General features: G+C 34.3%; 1 protein-coding gene across 2 annotated transcripts; it reads left to right on the forward strand.

The window, feature by feature from the left end:
* The first annotated feature begins 5,727 nt into the window (after nt 1-5,727).
* On the forward strand, nt 5,728-8,094 carry LOC108998850 (homeobox-leucine zipper protein HAT5-like). 2 transcript variants are annotated; one of them, XM_018975582.2, is made up of 3 exons: nt 5,728-6,247; nt 7,018-7,412; nt 7,514-8,094. In XM_018975582.2, exons 1-3 carry the CDS (start codon nt 6,118-6,120, stop codon nt 7,946-7,948), a joined length of 960 nt encoding a protein of 319 aa, XP_018831127.1. In that variant the 5' UTR covers nt 5,728-6,117; the 3' UTR covers nt 7,949-8,094. The 2 variants fall into 2 exon arrangements, with proteins under 2 accessions (XP_018831127.1, XP_035540815.1); XM_035684922.1 differs by lacking the exon at nt 5,728-6,247 and adding an exon at nt 6,275-6,767.
* Nucleotides 8,095-22,079: the final 13,985 nt, after the last annotated feature.

Below are 22,079 nucleotides of genomic sequence, written 5' to 3' on the forward strand. Positions count from 1 at the left end.
TACATCAAAATATCATTTATTATATTAAGATTTCATAGATTACATGAAACATTGGATATTGTTTGTTACATGAACAAAAAGATGTGTACAAGCGACATGATCATTGCGTAAATTGGCAAGGACCATACGTGAGAGTGTTGAAACTACAATTCATGTCAAACTATATATTTCAGTAACGATTATTTGATGGTGGAAGTAAAGAGGTGGGGGTAGAAAGATATTTCTATTGAGCTAGCTAACACAGCTAGAATGAGTGGCACGTGTCACACACGCATGCAAGTAAATAAGAACTCAAAAATGATGTAGATAGTTGAACAAGCGATGGAGAGTTCGATTTGGAATGTGTCTAGCTAGTGAAAAAAAAAAAAACACTATTTTTTGGGACGAAATGGATGCTGGAGAGGGGGAAGAGGCCCCGAAGCAAGGAGTGGTGAGCGGCAAGGACGTTATTGTCAAAACTAACTTATGAAATTCAAATGCTATATGTAGCCACCATTTATAGGTGATCCCACCGTGACAATTTCTGTAACCAAATAACACGAACTAAACTAATGGAATATATGGAAATTAGTTGAACTTTCTAACAATAGTGAAATAAACATGATTATTTTTAGAATTAATTTTGGAAAATATAAAATATATATGACTCGAAGTAAGTCTATTAAATCCAGTCTAAGGGAGAGATCTCACCACTAGAAGATAAAGAAAAAAAAAAGAATGAGAGATAATAAGAGAACAAAGAAAAAGAGAATGTATCAAGATAAAGGAAATGTAGATACGAAAAGGAAAATAAGAAAATAGAAAGGAAAGGAAGGCGGCAAATTTTCACTACTTTCAAAATGCTCCACTACTATTTTTTATTTTATTATTACTTTTAGTTTTCACCTACTTTTTACTATTAATTATTACTTTTCATAATTATTTAATATTATATTATTATTTTTTTATTAATATTCATAAACATTTTCAAATACTTTTACTATTCAAATGTACCATAAATCTCAAACCGTATATCTTTTTTACGAGCAAATAACGTATGACGGAATTGGAATAGAATTGTTAAAAGAGGCGTGATGGTGTACTTTTACGTGAATTCTAATGATTAACAAAGATGTTTTATCAAAAATAAAAATAAAAATAAATAACAGTGGCCTGATAGGCAAACGGAAGAGTGAAAACTGAAAACACTGATCATCTGAAGAGTATACGTACACAGATACTTGTATGTTTGGCATTTTAGTTATTAAAATATCGAAAGTCCCACAAATTTTTTTCCCAACAAACTCTCATTATTATTTTTAAACATAAAAATGAGAAAAAATAAAAAAACGGTGGCTAACCATCCACTATGTAACAGGTCGGATTAGATTCAATTTTAAAGAAGTTTTGGAACCGAACTGGTATAAATCAATTTTAAAAATTTAAAAACCGATACTAACCGATTTATCACCAAAACCAAAACTTTTGATTTTTTCGATTTCGGTCCAATCCAATCCAATTTTCCGGTTTACCATTTACACATGTGACACTATATATGTTTAATATTATAATTTTTTTAATACTAAACTTAATTGTGAAAATTTAGTATTTATTATTAATTTATTAACAATTACTAATTCTTTAATAATCATTTATAATAATATAATATAAGTAATGTCTAACTTATTAGTGAGATTAATAAATTTGAATAATAAGATGAAAATAATATAATTAGTATCTAATTATACTAGTATATTAATTTCATGTTATAAGATTAATAAAGTTGAATAATAAGATTAGAAATGTAGTATGTAATATATATAATAATAAAAAATATATATATAATATAAAAATTAAAACTATATATGTACCAGTCTGGTTTTCAAAATATGAAAATCGGTACCACACCGATTTAAGACCGGTTTTCATTTTTAAGAAGTGGTACGCATCGATTTAGGATCGATTTTTGTTTTTAAGAACTAGTACCGCACCGGTCTAGTTCGGTTCAATCGGTTTTCCAATTTTTTCTTATACCCCTAATGGTTGGCCGACCAGCAACAAAAGCGAGGTGATGCGAAAATTGAATTCGGTCTAGTTTGGTAGGTCCATAGGAGATTTTTTGGACCAGACCGAAAGTTTCAGTCCACTACTTTCCCACCCCCAACTGGACCAAATATCTCTACAAACCGAATCGGACCGAACCATTAGCCATCGGTTCAGTCGGTTCATTCAATCTGCCCCAATACCAAATGTGCTAGTTTATGCTTTTCAGCCCAAGAACATGTTATCCCATCATTTTCATCCCAATAAATAATAATATTTATTTACATACAAAAAATAGAGAAAAAGAACTTAAAAAAAAAATGCAATATGCCAATAAGTTAATAACTTCCAAACTCTAAATAAAAGAAAAAATATATAAAAAAATGGAAAATATACATTAAAATTATCCATATTGACCATATTCATCCAAAAATGTTATCAATCATACTAATAAAATTAAAAAAAATAGAGAACAAATTAAAAAAATCCTTAATCATCTGAATTCCAAATAAAAGAAAAAAAGCAAAAAAAGTAAAGACAAGTAACACATAAAAATTATTATGTAAGAATAGTAGAGTATGTATGAATGTATGAATATATCTTCATATATTATCATATGATTTATAATACATTATTAATTGATAGCATATATTATTTAGTATTTTATATAGTCAATAATAATAAATTAGATAAAAATTATATAATTAACCCATACAGCTGTTATATAAAATAATATATTATATATATAAAAAAATATTTTTAAAAAAATATATAAATAATTCAGTTATTTGGATGTTGAATTGAGGTGTGAATAATAGTAGTTTGTAAATCTCATTGAGATGAATTTAACTTTTTTATAAAAAAATTTATAAAATAATGGATCCCATAAATAATTAATTTGAGATAAGTTAAGTTTAATTCAAGAACGAAACACAATCTAAAGCTACATTTTTCCTAAATCCTCACCAATTATCTATTCGGACTTATTCATCTTTAGTATTGGTATTTTTTTTCGAGAATTTCTAGTTGATGATTTGATTCAATATAAATTATGTGTAATTTATTTTATTTTATTTTTGTTATCATCTAAAATAAAATTATCTATAATTTCATAAACGTAGCACAATGCTAAATCACGGGAATCTTATATAATATGCGATTAATTTTATTTTTTATTTTTCTCTTCTTGCTGCTAATACTTAATTAAAAATCAAAAAATCTACTCAACCTCCTACTATTCACACAACCTCCACACTCCACATTATTTTTAATTTTTATTATTTTTTTCTTTTATTAAATATTTATTATATGAATAATGAATAAAAAATTTGAAATAATTTAAAAAGAATAAACTCAAAAAAAAATTTAAAAAAAATATTAAAAATTTAAAAAATTTAAAAAAGTGTGGAGTGTGGAGTGTGGTGGAGGTTGTGTAGTAAAGCTCATTAAAAATATTGTATTTGACAAACTAGAAACATTACGGAGGAAAGTCACGAAACCCATTCGGATAGCCTAGCCGCTAGGGTACGCGTAATAAAGTAGACAGAGAAATGAAGGCTGTCTAAACGTTGAAGTAATTTGAAATGATTTGAATTGATTGATGAATAGTAATATTTTATAAATTTTAGTGTTTTAAATATAAATAAATTCAAATATATATATTAAAATATATGAAATAGATAATTTTATAAATAATTAATTTAAGATTAACTGAATTGACATAACGATCAAAGACCTCCACGACTTGAGGTACTTTATTTCAATGAATCTATTGACGTGATTTATTTTAAGTTATTTTTATGATAATCAGTGAATCAAAATAAAATATACAAACCTTATCATTATCGGTCAGCATAGAAGAAAGCAAGCCAGCAGTGCCAAATTCCAATCGGAGATTCATAAAGAAAACCAAAGGAAAATAAAAACTCGTTAGAATTGATCCAAAGTAGTTAAAAGAAGCAGACGCAGGAAAGCCGCTTTCCGGTGGAGCGACGCGCTACTCCGTAAAGCGATGGCGGAAATGGGACATGACCGTAGGGGATGGGGCCCACAAGCATAGGGGTGATGGTGTGAGTCATCATCTCTCCCGAAATTGCGACCCCCCCATGTGATAATGACTGATATGACCCCTTCCTTTTGTCTTCCCTCTCTTTCCTTCCCTCCCTCAGAGCATCTCAACGGATTAATCAAAATTAAATGAAGGTATGATACATTTAATTTTTAATTATTTAATTTAAATAAATTTTTATATTAAAATAATTATTTTTTTATTATATAACAATAAAATAATATAATATAAAATAAATTTAATTTTAATTATTCATATCAAATCTCTAAATTAAATTTTTTATTTATTTATTATATAGTAATGCATAATTAATAATTTTAAAAATATTTAATTTTTTTAATTAATAATTTATTTAATTTTATCATAATTGACTATTCTACCTATTATATATTAATTAATAATCATATTTTAATTAAATTAATATATCACTAACTCAAATTAATATATTAATTATTATAAAATATATGATAAAAAGAAAGTAAGAGAGAAATAATTGATAAAATATATATTTGATGTAAGTATAGTAAATTTTAAATTTAAAAAAACTTTTAAAAATTACTGTAACTAAATTCTAATTACCTAATCCATTATGAGTATATTTTACTCTCTAATAGCTAAATATTTAATAGATTTAACTTTTAACTAATTCATTTAGCTTTTAGCCTTGATTTGGATGAAAAATTTATTTCAACTCAACTCATTTCATCATTACAATTATTTTAAATATAATAAATAATTTAATTTTCTCAAATCTTAAAATAATAATAATATTAAAAAATAATATTCTAATAATATTTGATTATAATATTCACAAATCATCTTAACTCGTCTCTAAATTCAAACAGACCTTATAATATCATTTCTTTCCTTTCCTTTTCTTTTTTAACCTTTAACATTAAACTAAAATTAACAGACTTTGTACCATATTCTTCGACTTCGACAAAGCACGCAAACAAGAAAGCAAAACAACATCAGCAGCAACAAAAATTAGAAAAGATATTATTTTTGTTGGTTCACTTCCATGTTAAGGCAGGTTTGAGCCTTTGAGGGCAAAGATAAGATCAAAATTTTTTATTCATCTCAATTTATCATTATAATTTTATTAATTCTCACATAAAATATAATAAATAATTCAATTTTTTTAAATTTTAAAATAATAATAACATTAAAAAATAATATTTTAAAATTTCATCTACAACTAAAAATTATCATCTCACCAATAATATTTTTCAAATCCCAATCTTTATTATTATTAAGAAAATTCTATACATCATACTACTATCTTATTTTCATCTAATTAAGTATAATGTAACATATTTATTATTATTAAATAATTATTTATTATATATTTTTTTATCATTTAATAATAATAAATATATTATATATTATTTAATATAATCAATAATAATATAATGTACAGCATCACTCTTATTATTATTTGGAGTAATACTGTGTGAGATTCTGCGATTCTGTGGATCATTAAAAAGGCAAAAAAATAAAACAAACAAAAACCCATTGGTCATGTACTTCAATTTTTTATGTTTGTTTTATCCTTACTACAAGAGTAAGGACATTAAGGTAACTTCGATTCAGCTTGTCCACTCCTCGAGAAGAAATGAAATCCTCCCGTCCTTTCACTTTGCTTCTTATAACCCCATCTAAGCTCTCCTCCCCATAGAAGAATCTCTCTCTCTCTCTCTCTCTCTCTCTCTCTCCATTAAAGTTCTCAACTTTCAAGCTCTCCCACCCAGAACTCTGCTATAAACTCTGCTCTATACGATCGCGCATAATAAGTTTCTTCCGTCTTTGCTGAGAAATTTGGTTTGACGTAGTGAGAGTGATCTCTCGGCCTCTCAAACTGCCTACATTATAGGAATTGTCACCGCCTGTTTCTTCGGTCATAGGCTTTGGGATTTTTACTTCTGGGGGGAAATTCTATATCCGTTGCTTTTGCTTTCTAGACTATGAACGGTTAAGTCAATTGGGAATTCAAATTCAGAACTGAAACTAGAAAAAAAAAAATAGCTATGGTGGGTGGTGAAGTCTATGGAAGTGCTTCAAACATGAGCGTCTTACTTCAAAACGAAAGGCTTCCTTGTTCATCTGAGGTTCTCGAGCCTCTTTGGATTCCCGGCGGCCCTAATCCCTCTTTGCACGGTAATTTTCCAAACCTGTGGTGCAGTTTTGTCGTTGCCTTTCAGATATTATCAGTCGGTTCTGTGCCTTCTTTGTTGTGGGGACTTGTTTCTTTATCTTTTCTTTTTCTTTAACACTCACTCGTTACATGTAGTTATGGGTATGTTTTGGTCGATTTTGGACATAAATGGTTTTTTATTTTTTTAAAGATATTGACATAAATTATTTTGACGCTGTGATTTCACATTCGTCGATCTTGATTGTTTTCCAACTTTCATTTGTGCATCTGAGTCTTCCTTTTTATCTATGTTACGTGCTTTCTCTGGTGAAATTGGATTACATATGTTGATTATCTTGTTTGTGGAACAGAGTAACCGCCGTTATGTCCATATATTTTGTAGAGTTCGAAGCTTTCGTGGTGTCTGGCATTAATCAACCAAGTGTCTGTTTGAATGTGCGTGTTTTCATTTGCTATTGCTGCGGTTGATCTGCTTTGGTTGTTATTTCTTTTTGGGATTATGCCCGGTAGACCATGTGTAGAGTAAGTGGCAAATGATTAAGTGATTAATTTCGTTTGTATTTTTTTTCACATTAGAAAAAGGAAATTAAGTGGGACAGTTGCATCAAGTTATTTCCTTCGTTAATTTAAAATGCATTACGTGTGATAGAAACCCCCAAATCCCTTCCTTCTGGATACTCAAATTTTGCTTTTGATATGACCAACATAAGAAGGAAAATATATGGGATTTGAAATGCTTATGAGGATCTAATTCTGGGTACCTTCAATTCAGCTTCAAAATCCATGGTTAATTATGAGGATGTTAATGGAGGAGACGCAGCAGCTAGGCCATTTTTCCAACCGCTCGATAAAGATGAAAGTGTTGATGATGATTATGATGGGTGTTTTCATCAACCCGGAAAGAAAAGGCGACTCACTGTCGATCAAGTTCAGCTTCTTGAGAGAAATTTTGAGGTGGAAAACAAGCTGGAACCAGAGAGGAAGGTCCAACTTGCAAAGGAACTCGGTTTGCAGCCTCGGCAAGTTGCCATATGGTTTCAAAACAGGCGTGCTCGTTTCAAGATCAAACAACTGGAAAAGGACTATGATTCATTGAAAGCAAGTTACGATAGGCTCAAGGTTGACTATGACAATCTCCTCGAGGAGAAGGAAAGCTTGAAAAATGAGGTAAATCCCATATGCTTAAATTAGTCTTTCAAGTACTAGCTAATTGGTGTAAACTAACTGATGGAATATTGGCTCATCGTTTAATGTTTAATATGCAACAGGTTATTTCCCTGGAGGAAAAATTCCTCGTTAGAGAGAAAGTTAAGGAAAATGTGGAACCACTTGATGCCACCAAGTTGTCAAGCGCAGAAACCCAAGAACCAATTCCTAATGCAGTTTCTGAAATTATGTCCATTGTAGCAATACCGGTGTGTAAACAGGAAGATGCAAGTTCGGCCAAAAGTGATGTTTTTGACTCTGACAGCCCACATTACACTGATGGGAACCATTCGTCATTGTTAGAGCCAGCGTATTCGTCCCACGTCTTTGAACCAGATCAGTCGGATTTCTCACAAGATGAAGAAGATGATCGCAGCAAGATACCATTGCCCCAAGCATTCTACCTAAAAGTTGAAGATGGCTGCAATGAGCCTGCAAATTACTGTAATTTTGGATTCCCTGTGGAGGACCAGCCCCTTCTTTACTGGAATTACTGAGTTCATGTCGTTTGTAACATGAGCTTTTAAATTTCTAGATGATGAGATTGTGCAATGTTTAGAGTTCTGAGTCGTAGTTCTGGTTAAACAATCAATAAATCCAATCACCTTTGGCCTTAACCAGATGTTGCGTCTGGCATTGTTTCCTTTTTGGGTTTCAGATTCTTGGCTTTCTCTGATATGATATATATATAATACTTGCGTGTTTAGGAAACAAACCAAATTTCATTGCAGTAATGCGTTTGTCAAATGTTGGTGGGCTTCCCATGTCTATGCAGGTATGCCCCACTGATGAACCATGATGGAGCATGCTCGGTTTATTACGCTCCCCAGTGAAACATTTGTCATACAGCACAATAAAATGAACTTGATCGCAAGAAGATACGAATATTTCATGCTTCAGTTCTGTCCAACAAATACGCATATTTTATAACAGCATGACGAAGTCAGTGTTAATCTGGAAAGAAAAAGAATCTGAAAAGGATCGACAGAGGTGAATAGTCGCAAGAAATTAAAAAAAAAAAAAAAAAGTCATGAATTCGGTATGGTTCATCTTCAATAAGTGGTTGGCGTGGACTTTTGAGGCCCCTTATAGCTTCTTGAGGATGCTGACAGCTTACTCTTTGAATTATAAACAATTCCAATCTCATTTTTCTAGTGAAATTTATGCTTATTCATCGAGATAGCGTCTGTTGCAGAATATCTTGCTGATGCAAGTTGATTCGCCTGTGGAAAATCTCTCTCTTAAGATAGGATCTATCAAATATTTTATTAGTAGGAAGGAATGTGCACTGCATCAACATGAGTAGGCATCTAGAGTTGGAGAGACTCGTGATGGATGAGTGCCACTGATTTCTCACAAATCACGTTGAAGATCAGTTATTTCATGTTCACTACACATAAAACTTGGAGTGTTGTTACTTATCGTTCCGACACCCAACAGTAAAAACTTCTTATTAGGAGGCATAGATTAAAACCAGAGTCTGATCTAATTTTGTCCTTATAATGTCGAGGAACCTTTCCAGCTTTATCTCGTGTTGAACATGGTTAATGAGATTTAGGAGAAGAAACTGAGAAAGTGCTAAAAGGTCAGAAAAAAAGGGTTTGAAAACTGTAAAGGAGAAAGAGGAAAGCTGCCTGCAGAAGACATTGAGAGTTGGTGTTAAAAAAGTCAAGAAAATCAAGCTGTAGTTTCGATTTGGAGAGTTTACCACCAATTGGGGGGATGGTTGGAAAAAGCAAAATGTGGAGCGGTCATTGGCCGCATTTCTACATCTGACTCTGCCCGTGAGCATTCACATCGGTTCCTAAATTTTAATTAAAAAAAAATACTTTCTATAATTTTATTCATTTTTAAAAAATCTTTTACATTTTATTTTTTATTTTATTAAAATAATATTTTTTTATATATTTTTTTTATTATTTTTTTCTCTCACTTCTATTTATAAACTTAATTACTCATTATTCTTTTTTATGTTTTAAATTATTACTCTAGTGAATATTTTAAACAAAAATTTAAATTATTTTTTTGGGAATATGATAATATTTTTAAAACTAAATTTTTTATATTTTAGTAATTATTTAAATTATTTTTAAAATTATTATTTAAAATTATAATAAATATGAGTATGAAAGAAAGTGTAAATAATTAAAAAAAGAATTTATTTTATTTATTAAAATAAAATATTGATAAAAAGATAATTTAGAGAATGAATAGTAATTTTTTATATTTAAAAAATTATTATTTATCTTCTACATCAAAACTTTAAAATAGAGAATAAGATAAAAGAGAATTTTTCAGCTCCATCTTAAATTTTTTTCTATAATTTATGGATAACATTAAATATGACACCGGATGGGCAAGCTTTGACCGACCCTATATTAAAATTTGATAGCAATAGGAAGCGCTCTCAAGTGCATCCGGATGCTGCTGAGAGCATTCTCATTAGGTTAATTAAAAGTTAAATTTAATGAGAATTTAGCTATTAAATTATAAAATAATTCATATTAAAATAGTTATATTTCAAATATAGCTACAATAATATCTAAAATAATTTCTAAATTTAAAAGGAACTATTCATTCATTAAATCTATTTTATATTCTTTTTTTCTCTCTTTTTAATATTAATTATTTTTCTCTCCATTTTAAATGACAATTGAAAAAATATAATTAGAATACAATTACTAATTAATATATAATATTATAAATAGTAAAATATGATAAAATAAAATAAATTCATAATTAAAAAAATTAAAAAATTTTTAAAATTTTTAATTACTCATTACTATATAATGAATAAATAGATAATCCAATATGAATATTTGATGTGAATAGTCAAAGTTAAATTTATCTTATATTATTTTATTGTCATATAATGAAAAAATGACTATTCTAATATAGAAATTTATGTGAATGTAATAGTTAAATGTTAAATTTATCTTATATTCATCAAAAATATATTTTAATTTTAATTAATTCAATAAGAATGTTCTTAAGAGATAGATATATAGAAGAGCAGCAAATTTGGAGGCGCACACATCAAAATCAAATGTGAAGTTGACAAACGTACATCATTTTAAATGAATTCAGAAATTTGAGTATCAAAGAGATGAATTAGTTTCAAGACAGGGACTGGGAGTTTATACATAAAAGAAGCCACATCATGACAACATCTTTTTTTCAAACATTTGGAGAGCTTTATTGGGATCAAGTGGGTTTGATCCAAAATTGCAAATTAAGGGTTAAGCTAGTTTTATCAGCCAAGCCGCTTCAACTCTTTAGAATAGCATTACTCAGTATACCAATCTGCGGAGGCAAACGCCAAAGATCGACCATCCACGTGTCTTGGTCGAACGTGCCACGCAAACCTAGAAGACAGCAATCATGGCAGGCTTGACAGGAATGGGCCTCCACGGTAGGCTTGAATAGTAAGTAGTACAGATATCTCAGTGAGACGTGGCAGCCAACCCATGGAGGAAAAGAGAGGGTGGGGCCCAGTGCAGAAGTGTAGAGAGAGAAGTGATAAGAATGTGATGTACGGGAACAGGCCCCCCGGAGGGGAAGGCTTTGTGTCTGCGAGCAGTGATAGTACACGAGCGTCGTCTAATTTCTCTGTTGTTTCTTTTATGGACGAGATTCGCTTTTGAAGGGTCCCACAGTCCACGTGCCTCCCGCGCCTTCTTGTCTTGTCAGTGCAATCCATGATTCGACGACCCAAAAGTTGCTACATTTGTATTGAAGAGTTTGTACAAATCCTCCCCCAACGCAACTTTTTTTTTTTCTTTCTTCTTTCCCTCACTCACTCTCTCTCTCCTCTTCTTCGTCTCCTCTCTTTTGGAGTCATTACTCTCCTCTCTTTTGGAGTCATTAACCACACACATAACATACTCATTCTAAGTTTATAAAAAATTCTCACATATGACAAACAAAAATCATAATAACATCATTACATTTAGAGATTTATAGAATAAAATGCTATAAATTTATCAAAAACCAAATGTCAAAATAAGCCAAAATCAAAACAAATTCTATCAAGTCTAAGCCAAAAAACCCAAAAGGATTAAACAGGACGCAACTTGACGAAAACCAGCATGTTGAGCATAAATTACATGTTGTGCATAAATTAAAATGACGTAAAGCCGTAAATGTGAGCAGTGAACAAAAATCATAAAACACAACTGACCACATTGACGTAAACAAACAACGTAAATCAGCGTATCATGTAAACATAAATCAACTACTCAATGAATCTTCAAATAAGGTAAGGACAATTTATCCGTTCTAATCAATCCTTTAAGGTGCTTTGAAACATGCAAAAGAGACCTCCAAACCAAGGTCAAATATTGAGCACCCATTTTTGCTAAATAGTCAGCCGAAGCATTTCCTTCTCGATAAATATGATTAATAACAAACTCCCCACCTTCGTACAATTACATCGCCTCCTCCCAGAAATTTTTAAGTACCACACTCTACAATGTGTCTTCTGAATCCAAGATACGCATACCAAGGAATCAGACTCAATGTCTACCTGATACAGTCCCAAAGCACGACAATATTTCAACCCTATTAATAAAGCCTTCAACTAAGCCAAATTATTCGAACCCTCCCTAAGATAGGATGAAAAAGAAAGCACCATGTCACCACACAAATCTTGAATAATACCCCCTGCACCTAACCTCCCTGGGTTGCCAAGGCTACACCCATCAATATTTAATTTAAATCTTCCATGCCTAGGCCTCACCCAACTAACCAATTTAGCCTTCACTGCTTTAATTCGAATAATTGGAATATTCAAATCTCTCAACCTCTCCTCATCGGCAAAGACAATTTTTTTTAATGTAGGAAAGCTAATTTTCACTTTCCTTAGCCACACACAAATAGACCTCCAAATCTCTTCCGTCAAGATGCATTTACCTTCCATCATTGCCTTACACCTACATTGCCACAACTTCCGAATAATAATAGAAGGAAGAATACCCATAATACAACCCACCTGAGACTTGGTAGATGCATGTCTAAACCAAAGTGAAACCAACTCAAACCATCATTTATTTGGGTCATAAGGAATGCCCAAGATAATTGAGAACCTCTTCCAAATTCAAAAAGCCAAATCACTTGTAGAGAAAACGTGATTTAAATCCTCATACCTCCCTTGGACACAACAATTACACTTGGACGTAATAGGAATACCAACTCTCCGTAACCTATCATCAATACTTAAACTGTTATGAAAAGCTTTCCACATTAAAATGGAAATTTTTTTGGGTAAAGCTGCATGCCACACCCACTTAGCCCAAGGCACAACTGGCGCTGAAACTCGAATACATTGCCAAACACTTTTGGTGGAGAAACCGTCATCTTTATTATGAAGCCAAACAAGTAAATCTTGTCCAGCTTTGTGAGCACTAAAAAAACTTCAAATCTCCTATGTTTTTTGTATTCCCACAAGCCTCTCTAAGACTTCGATGTCCCATCCATTTTTAATTTTTAATTCAGCCAACTTCAGCTGTGGCACATTCCCACAGGACAAGAATTAGCAAGAGGTCCTTCACTCAACCAATGATCCCACCAAAACGAAATATTCCCATCCCGGACTCTCCATTTTGAATTATCTAACATCACCGGAATACACTTCACCACTATCTTCCAAAACCGCAAGCCCTTTTTGGGATCTAGTAAAGAAATATGTTTATCCCCAATATATTTAACACGGAAAAATTGTGACCAAAGATCAATCTCAATCATAACATTCCATGCAAATTTCATATGAAGCGAAGTTTGAACCTCATCAAAATCACGAAGGCCAATACCCCCCGCCCCCCTAATCAGTTGGCTTACACATCAACTTCCAAGCAACCATTTCTTTTTATCCTCTCCATCTTTTTCCCCCAAAAAAAAATGAACTTAAAAGTCTGTTTAGATTTTTCAAAATCCCTTTTGGCAATTGAAGGATAGACATAATATGAATAGGCATACTGGCTAGCACATGCTTCAACAAAATCAACTTGCCACCAGCTGAGAGACATTTTAATTTCCACCCCCAAGTTTATTCCTCACCCGATTGAAAATAGGCTCCAAATGTAAATTGGTTAGCCTCCCATTAACAATAGGTGCACCAAGATAAGTAAAAGGAAAAGTACATTCTATAAAACCAGTGATATTAAGTAGCTCCCGCTTCCTCCCTGTTGAAACTTGCTAAGCAAAATACATGACTGTGTTTTCCGTACTTACTTGCTGTCCAGACCAAGACTCATAAGTCTCAATCACCTTCATTCTCTCACCGACTTCTTCCCTCCATTGGAAAAGATAACAACACCATCCACATAAGGAAGATGAGAAACAAGAGGTGTACCTCTTGGGTGAGAGAAATTTTTAATGTTGCCACACAAAAGATTCCTCTTTAGTAATCGAGAAAACACTTCTTCCATAATGATAAAAAGATATGGCGATAAAGGGTCACCCTGACGCAAACCCCAACCTCCTGGAAAAAAACCCCGAGACGTGTCATTCATCATGATCGAATACCAAGGCGAAACAATACAATTCCTGATCAAATCACAAACCAAAAGAGAGAAACCAAAAGCTGCCAACACATGCAACAGAAACTCCCACTCCACCCTATCGTAAGCTTTTGCCATATCAAGTTTCAAAATAACATTACCACCCATTACCTTCTTATCAAGAGAATGCACCATTTCTTTCGTAAGGCTAATACTATCGAAAATACTTCTACCTGAAATAAATGCACACTGCTATGAGGAGATCAAAGAGGACAAAAGAGGCGCAAGCCTTGCCACCAATACCTTAGTGTAGATTTTGTAGAACACAGAACATAAGCTGATAGGCAAAACTTATCAAATCCTGTCGGCTGAGATATTTTCAGAATAAGCACTACAAAAGAAGCCGTGTAGAATCTGGGAAGAGGAACCCCCCAAAAAAATTCCCATACTGCCTCCACCACCTCTGAACGTACAATATCCTAGAATGCACGATAGAAACCTGAACCAAAACAATCAGGCCCCGGACTACTCTCTATGGGAATACTGAAGACTGCTTGTTTCACCTCTTCTTATGTAGGCAACGAATAGAGTCTCAAATTTTCATCATCAGGAGTCACATTAGCCACTAAGTCACCCAAATCCGGCAATACTACTCATGTAGACTGGCCCAAAAATTCAATGAAATAGTGCATGGCACCATCATGGATTTATTGCGGTGATTTTAATATGGACCCATTTGGAAGGTTCATCTCCATAATCCTTGCTTGCTTCCTCTTATTAAGAATGCCATGAAAATAACGTGAGTTTTTATCACCATAATTCCACCATCTAACTTTAGCACACTGAGCTAGCCAAACTTCTTCACGATGAAGCCAAGTGTCCAACTCCATTTTTGAAGCAAACATGTCAAGCTCCACCTCTTCAACATACCGAATCTGTAACTGATCTTCCAGTCGCTCAATATGATTCTCCAAATCCTGAATGTGCCTATTCGTCCATCCAAAAACTGACTTATTCCATCCTTTGAGAGCTACTTTAACCCTTTTAGGTTTTGCCGCAAGATTCATGAGCCCACTGCCAACATGAGATTGTTCCCAAGCCTCTCGAACGCATCTAGTAAAATCAACATGATCCACCCACATCTGCTGAAAACGGAAGGGAGACAGCCCAAAAACTTCCACATTTTTCACCGGAGAGATGACCATAGGAGCATGATCCGATGAGGTACGAGGCAAATATCTCATAACTGAATTTGGAAATGCATCAAAAAAATGCTGATTAACTAAAGAACGATCCAACCGAGCCCAACTATGGGAATGGCCGACATGCCCATTGCACCATGAGAAACTCTTACCCAAGGAATTTAATTCCAGTAATCCGTAAGAGTGGGTCCAAGAATTAAACTCCTCCATAGCCACCACAGGACGTGGTCGACCACCAAGTCGTCAGCTGAGTTACTCTCCCTAGCAAGATCTGCCCACAACTCACGCCTTTGCTCATAAGAACATTTAGCATAGACAAATGAGATTTTACAATTCCTCATACCAGCAATCACAAGAACAGAAATTTGTTGAGTACCACAGCTAACCATACTCACATTAATATCCTTCATCCACAAGATCCACAATTTACCATCCCAAGCACCATTCGAAAAACCATAATCAAAACCAAGCACCTTCTTAACGTCATCCAGTTGCTCATCCCGTAAAAAAGGCTCGGCTAGCGCAACAACTTTCGGTTTATACACTTGCATAATCTTTTTCAATCTATTTCGAGAAGATCTTACCCCTCTAACATTTCAATACAAAATTGAACTATTCATAAATTCAATTTAGAAGACCGGGTAATAACTCGCTTACTGCTACAAACTTTCGCGATTATAACCTCACCGTTTTTCTTCACTTGCTCAGGCATTTTAGAGTCAGAAAAAATATCCTTTGCCTGTACCAATTTTCCTTCCATTGTCTCAGTATCAGATAAATTGGCCAACGAATCAGTCATATCATTGGCATCCCCATTCAACATTTGCGTCGAGGCCTGCCCAGCACACAGACCACCTTGGGTACCTACCGAACTATTAGCGACAATGGAAACAAGAGTCACCTGAGCCACTTCCTCATGAATCAATCTCAGTGCTTCATCTCCATGTACATTAATCCTCGTAGAAGTAGAGGAACCCACCACGTCAGGCACTATACAAGGTACCACCTCCGTTAAAACAAGAGAATCCTCTTCAGAAACCACCCTAAACTCCATTGATTTCGAAACCCTTTCCACAACACCAGAACACTGCACATCCACCACCTCAGAAGCCACTAGATCCATCTCCTCAAGAATAGAGGATACCATTTCAAAGGATACCACTTCCATATGGATGCGCAACACTCCATCCTTTTCCATATCCCCAGAACCAATGCCGTGCACATCCACTAACTGTAACGTAATGTCTTCCTCGCCTTCCATAACAACTCTATGCTGATCATCACTCACCAACACCTTAGAAGCCACTAGAACCACCTCATAGGATACCAATTCTGTATGGACGTGCAACCCATCCTCTGACATATCCTTAGATCCAAAACCATGCATATCCACCGACTGTACCTTAGCCTCTTTCTCACCTTCCATATCAACGCAAGGCTAATCAACACTAACCAGCACCAACGCATCCAAACCTTTGCTTTTAGTACCCATCACCGCCACATCCGTTAGCATTGGATTCGAACATGATGGATCCACAACTTTCAATTGTTTCGGCACTTCCTTATACACAAGTCGAGCATGTTGCCTCTCTTTCTCCTTCCTTGAAATATCGTTCTTACAAGTGCTCAAATTATGCCCTTGGATTTTGCATTTGGTACAGAACACAGACATCGTTTCATACACCACCTCCTGCATACGACTCGTAGGACAAGATGACGCACCAATCCAGTAAGATGATAGAAGAGATTTATCAACATCAAGTTCTAAACATACCCTTGCGCCATCTGTTCTAGTAGCACACCGCGTAGGATTATCACTTCGAATATAATTTCCAATAAGCGCAGTAAGGCTTTTCAGGATGGAAGGATGATAAAAATTTGGAGCCAAACCTGGTAAGAAAATCCAAACTAAGACTACTGGCTGCTCCTCCTCATTAGAAAATTCAGGTGTGCAATGAAACGGTCTATAAGCCACTCCATCTATGTCGCAAACTTCTCTGGAAAAAACCTTGTTGAAATCCTTCTCTGACGTTAATCGGACAAATACATTGTACGGCTTTCTCATGGCTGAAACCACAGCAATACCAGATAATCCCCATCGATTTTTAATAAAGAGTCTGATCGCATCCAAAGATGGTCTCTGTCTAAGGAACTTCAGCACCAACGAGAGACGAAATGGTTCTGCAGACTTCACAATTTCCTCCTTTGAAAACATAAAATACACTTCTCCATCCATAGTTTTAGGCATCCTTGATGGCAGAAGCACATTAAGGATTGGTTGAGGGGTTGCAAATAGGAGATCTGCAAAAGACGTGAGTTTGCCGCTGTCATGGAGCCACCAATGCCCCCCCCCCCGGCGGGAGCCATTCAAAGAACACACGTAAAACCCTAGCAGAGCAAAAGGGTATTTTCGTCTTAGAAATAAAATCACCTTCTAAAATTAACGCAGCCCAAGTTAATTAATATATAATTTATCATTTTTATTATTTAAGTCTAACAATTAAATATATATATATACATATTTAAATTTTAAATAAAATAGTAAAAATGTATGGAGTAAATAGAAGTATTAAGACATATACAAGCTGTATGGAGAGAAAGGATGGAGGTAGATTTCATATTCTCGTTGGCTGGGTGTGGGCTTTGAACTCACATATATGGCCCATAGAGCGAGCTTATAACCCAAGTTTCCTAATTTTGAAAATCTGCGTTCTATTCTTGGATCCATGAGATTGAGGAAGGTTTTCGTTATTTGAGGTGCATTTGCAAAAATTAAGCGTAAGTGCATTCTCATTATTAATTGTAATTTTGTCCTGAATAGCCAATGCTTGGGAAAAAAAAAATAGATATCCTCTAAGAAAATAAAGGAAAAAACCATTCTCAATCCTCCCTTTCCCCTCTTTTTACCGACTCGTGAGAAGTTGATCTCTCCATATCTAACTTCTCTATTACCTTTTCTTTTCATAAGTTTTTAATTTATAATATATATATATATAATATATATATTGCTTTTTAAGAAAAACTGAAGAGAAAATCTATTCAAACATATCCAACATCACGCGGTACATTGAGATAAGGAAAATGACTAATTTACAGCTTTGTTACACTTCTTTTATAACTCTATATTAAATATATGGTATTGTCGTAAAACTTAATTTTATTTATAATGAATTGGCATGTCTGTTACACCTCTTTTATAACTCTTTATTGAAATAATCCTAAAAGTCCAACTCTATAATTCAGGCCAATTGCTCTTTTTGCGTTCGGCGCTTGGTGCTCACGGGCTGCTATCATTTGCAACCAGAATTTTTCCGTTTACTTCCTTTTTGTTAGGGCTGGACGAGATAAAATATTACAGGCCAAAGTGATTTTTTGAGCTTAGTCCATAGTCGAGGGTCTCATCGACTAGGGAGGAGGGGACAAAAGATTGTGGAATGACAGGGTGTGAGAAGGAAAATAAAAGATGTGACATAAAAAAAAGATGATGTGACATAAATGAACAATGGGCAGAAGATATAAGGGAGGGAACCAGACGATTTCAAGGTGTCAGACTTCAACTTTCTCGAGAGAGCTTCTTCAACCTCGCGACCAGAGCACTAACGATAGTGTCTCCTCCAGAAAATAGATCTATGATCTCTATTGTACAATGAGGATGAGAGACTATAAAACAACTATATTATAGTGGATTCTCTTCTTTTCAAACCCTCGTAGGTGTAGGCATTATACCAAACCACATAAATATGTTTGTCTCTGTCTCCTTTATTTTTTCTACATTTATTTCATGTTCATTGCGATGAATGTACGCACGAACACCGTACAACCACACTGGACCATCGCCGAGGGCTCCAAACCACACCGATCAAGACCTGAATTGCCATAGTGGGCAGAGAATAACTCTTTCTCCCTTCTCGGCCTATTGTGCTAATTTTAGACATTAACCGTTGGCGCCGTCTATGAGATCCAAGTTATTTTCTACACTAGAAAAATGAGAATGAAGATTTTCCAATGCGCTAAATAATCGTTGAACGAGCAAATGAAATTCTCCCAGATAAGTGTTCTCGACCTTTCAACTTTTATTTTTATGAAAGACACTGGTATAAAAAAATGGTGAGTCAGCCTCTTCTCTCCTAGGCGGGAATCCAAGTTACTCGCCAGTCGCCACTTGAGTTGCAAATGCTAAGTGCACTTTAGGTGCAAATTGCAAGAAGAGGGGGGAGTACATGAGAGTACTGTGTACTTAAATGCACTCTGCGCACACACATGCACCTCCCGAATCACTGCCATAGCACTATGCACTGCACAGTGTCATGCTAAGTGCATTGTACCATGCACGTCCCACTGTGCGTGGTCCACCAATGTAGTGCACAGTGCACCCAAAGGCTCGCGTGACCCATCACAAGCCCGATTGACCCATTGGCGGTCACCACATGAACCTTCGGCGATTTTTGAAACCTGATAAGTTAAGGTTCCAATCCGAAACCCTAAATTAATTTAAGGTTTCAAAATACCCTAAATTATATATGTTTGGAATCTAAACCCTTTTATCATCATCAAACCAGCTCTTCGCTAGTATTTCCATATTCTTTGTTGGTTTGTTTTTCAAAGTTATTATTTACAACCTTTTATGTTGAACATCTTAGTTTGTTCTAGATGCAAGTGAATATGCCTTTTCTTGCCTTGTTGTTTTCTTTTTATTAGATAATAATTCTTACACTTGGTTTTATAAATCCAAATAGAAAACTTTTGTTTTGATTTTGAGAATACTCATCCATAACTTCTCACGTGAAACAAGTGTTTTCTTTCTTTCAGTAGGCACCATTTGAACAATGAAGTTGGTAGAAGTAACTTATTTTGAAAAAACACAAGAAAATAAAAGCGATAATGAAAGTGTAAATAAATTTATGACCCTTTAAATTTTTTCTTTAAGTACAGTAATTTATACATGTGTTTTTACACTGTTTCTTATCTCTGACTCAGCTAAGAAATTTTTTTATGCTTGATATTTTTAATTTGGGTATTTCATTTTTTTATGTTTGATGTTTTTAATTTGGGTATTTGACTTTTTTTATGTTTGACGTTTGATCTTCCAACTTCCAATATATATGTTAATGTTTGGATGTTAATTGTTTGACATGTTGCTATGTTTGCTATAATTTCATATTTCTTGTTTGCTTGAGTTCATAGATATGCCAGCAGATTCTAGTGTGAGCTCTTCTTTCCAGGCCCAGGGTACCCTTACCCCTACCCCTACTCCTAACTCTACCCCTAGTCCAGCACCTACCCCTACGGTACCTTGCCTTGCTTCCAAGCCTAGCAAGAAACCTGCTTCCATAGTTTGGACTCATTTCTCCAAACTAGAGGGTGGTGACCCCAATAACCTCAAAACCAAATGTAACTATTGTTGGAAAATTTATGAATGTCATTATAGGAAACATGACACCTTACAATTAAAGGTGTACTTAGAAGAGTAATGCAAAAAAAGTCTAATATTAAGATCATTACAAGAAAAGAGCCAATCTAGGCTAGAAATTGGACTTCAAAAAATGGCAGATTAGACTAGTGGGAGTGCAACTTTGAGGGGGTATACTAAATATGATTCCGATGAGTGTAGAAGACATCGGACTTGTATGGTCATCATGAACGAGCTAAATTTTCAAGTTGTTAATGAGAAAGGGTACCAAGCGTATTTTTGCTATTTGGAACCAAAGTTTAATATTTCTTATCGCCACACAGTGGTAAAGGATGTAAAAAAAAATTTTTTGCATGAAAAAGAAAAGTTGAGGGGTCAATTGGCGGGTCAATTTGTTTGCCCACCACTGATACTTGAACATCAGTCCAAAATTTTAATTATATATTTTTTACTGTGTATTTTGTTGATTGTCATTGGATATTGCATAAAAAAATTATAACTTTTTTTCAAATCACCGATCACAAGAGTGAGACAATTGTGAAGGCTTTGGAGGCCGCAATAAAGGAGTAGGGGTTGACCCGAGTTGTTACAGTCACAGTTGATAATGTCTCGTCTAACGATGTCGCATTGGGACATCTGAAAACCTATCTTAGTGAGGCAAATAAGAATATCATGGGTGGTGAATGTTTGTATGTGAGATGTGCGGCATATATTCTGAATCTTATTGTCAGTGATGGTTTAAGGGATCTGCATGACGCGATTGCTCGGGTTAGGACTGCTTTGAGATGGATGAGATCTTCTCCTTCGAGGTTGGAGAAATTCAAGGTTGCCGCAAGGTCTACGGGCCTAGGGCCTTTGTACTGATATGCCTACATGATGGAACTAAACATTTTTTATGTTAAAGGCGGCCCAAGAATATAAGTTGGTATTTGCATTATTGGGTGACGAAGACATCCAATATGTTAAATATTTTGATGATCACGGAGGATTGGAAAAACCCATAAATGATGATTGGGAAATTACATATATTTTGTAAAGTTTTTTAAGTTTTTTTACGAGGTTACCAAGATGCTATCTGGAATTTTGTATCCTACATCCCATCAATTCTATCAGCAAATATGTAGGATAAAAGAAAAATTAGATGACATAGTTGCGGGTGGTCACATTAGGCTGCGGGAGAGAGCATTGGTTATGAGGATAAAGTAGGACAAGTATTGAGGAGATTTTACTAAGGCTAATATTTTGTTATATGTATTTGTCATCTTTCACTAGAGGTATAAAGTTGATGGCATAGTATTTGGATTGAGCCTTGCATACAGGCAAGCATAGGCGAAGCTTATTGCAGCAAGGGTTCGAGAAATCTTTAGTAAATTATTTGATGAGTTTACCATCCTGCGAGGTGGTAATATTGCGTCACCTACACTTACCCCCCACAAGTTCCAGAAGCCGAGGTTGGGAAAAACATAGATTGGACTAGGGTGAGAGGTTGGAGCTGACCCCTTCATCCAGAGTCCTGTAG

The sequence above is a fragment of the Juglans regia genome, chromosome 13 (genome assembly GCF_001411555.2).
Source record: "Juglans regia cultivar Chandler chromosome 13, Walnut 2.0, whole genome shotgun sequence".
NCBI lineage: Eukaryota > Viridiplantae > Streptophyta > Magnoliopsida > Fagales > Juglandaceae > Juglans > Juglans regia.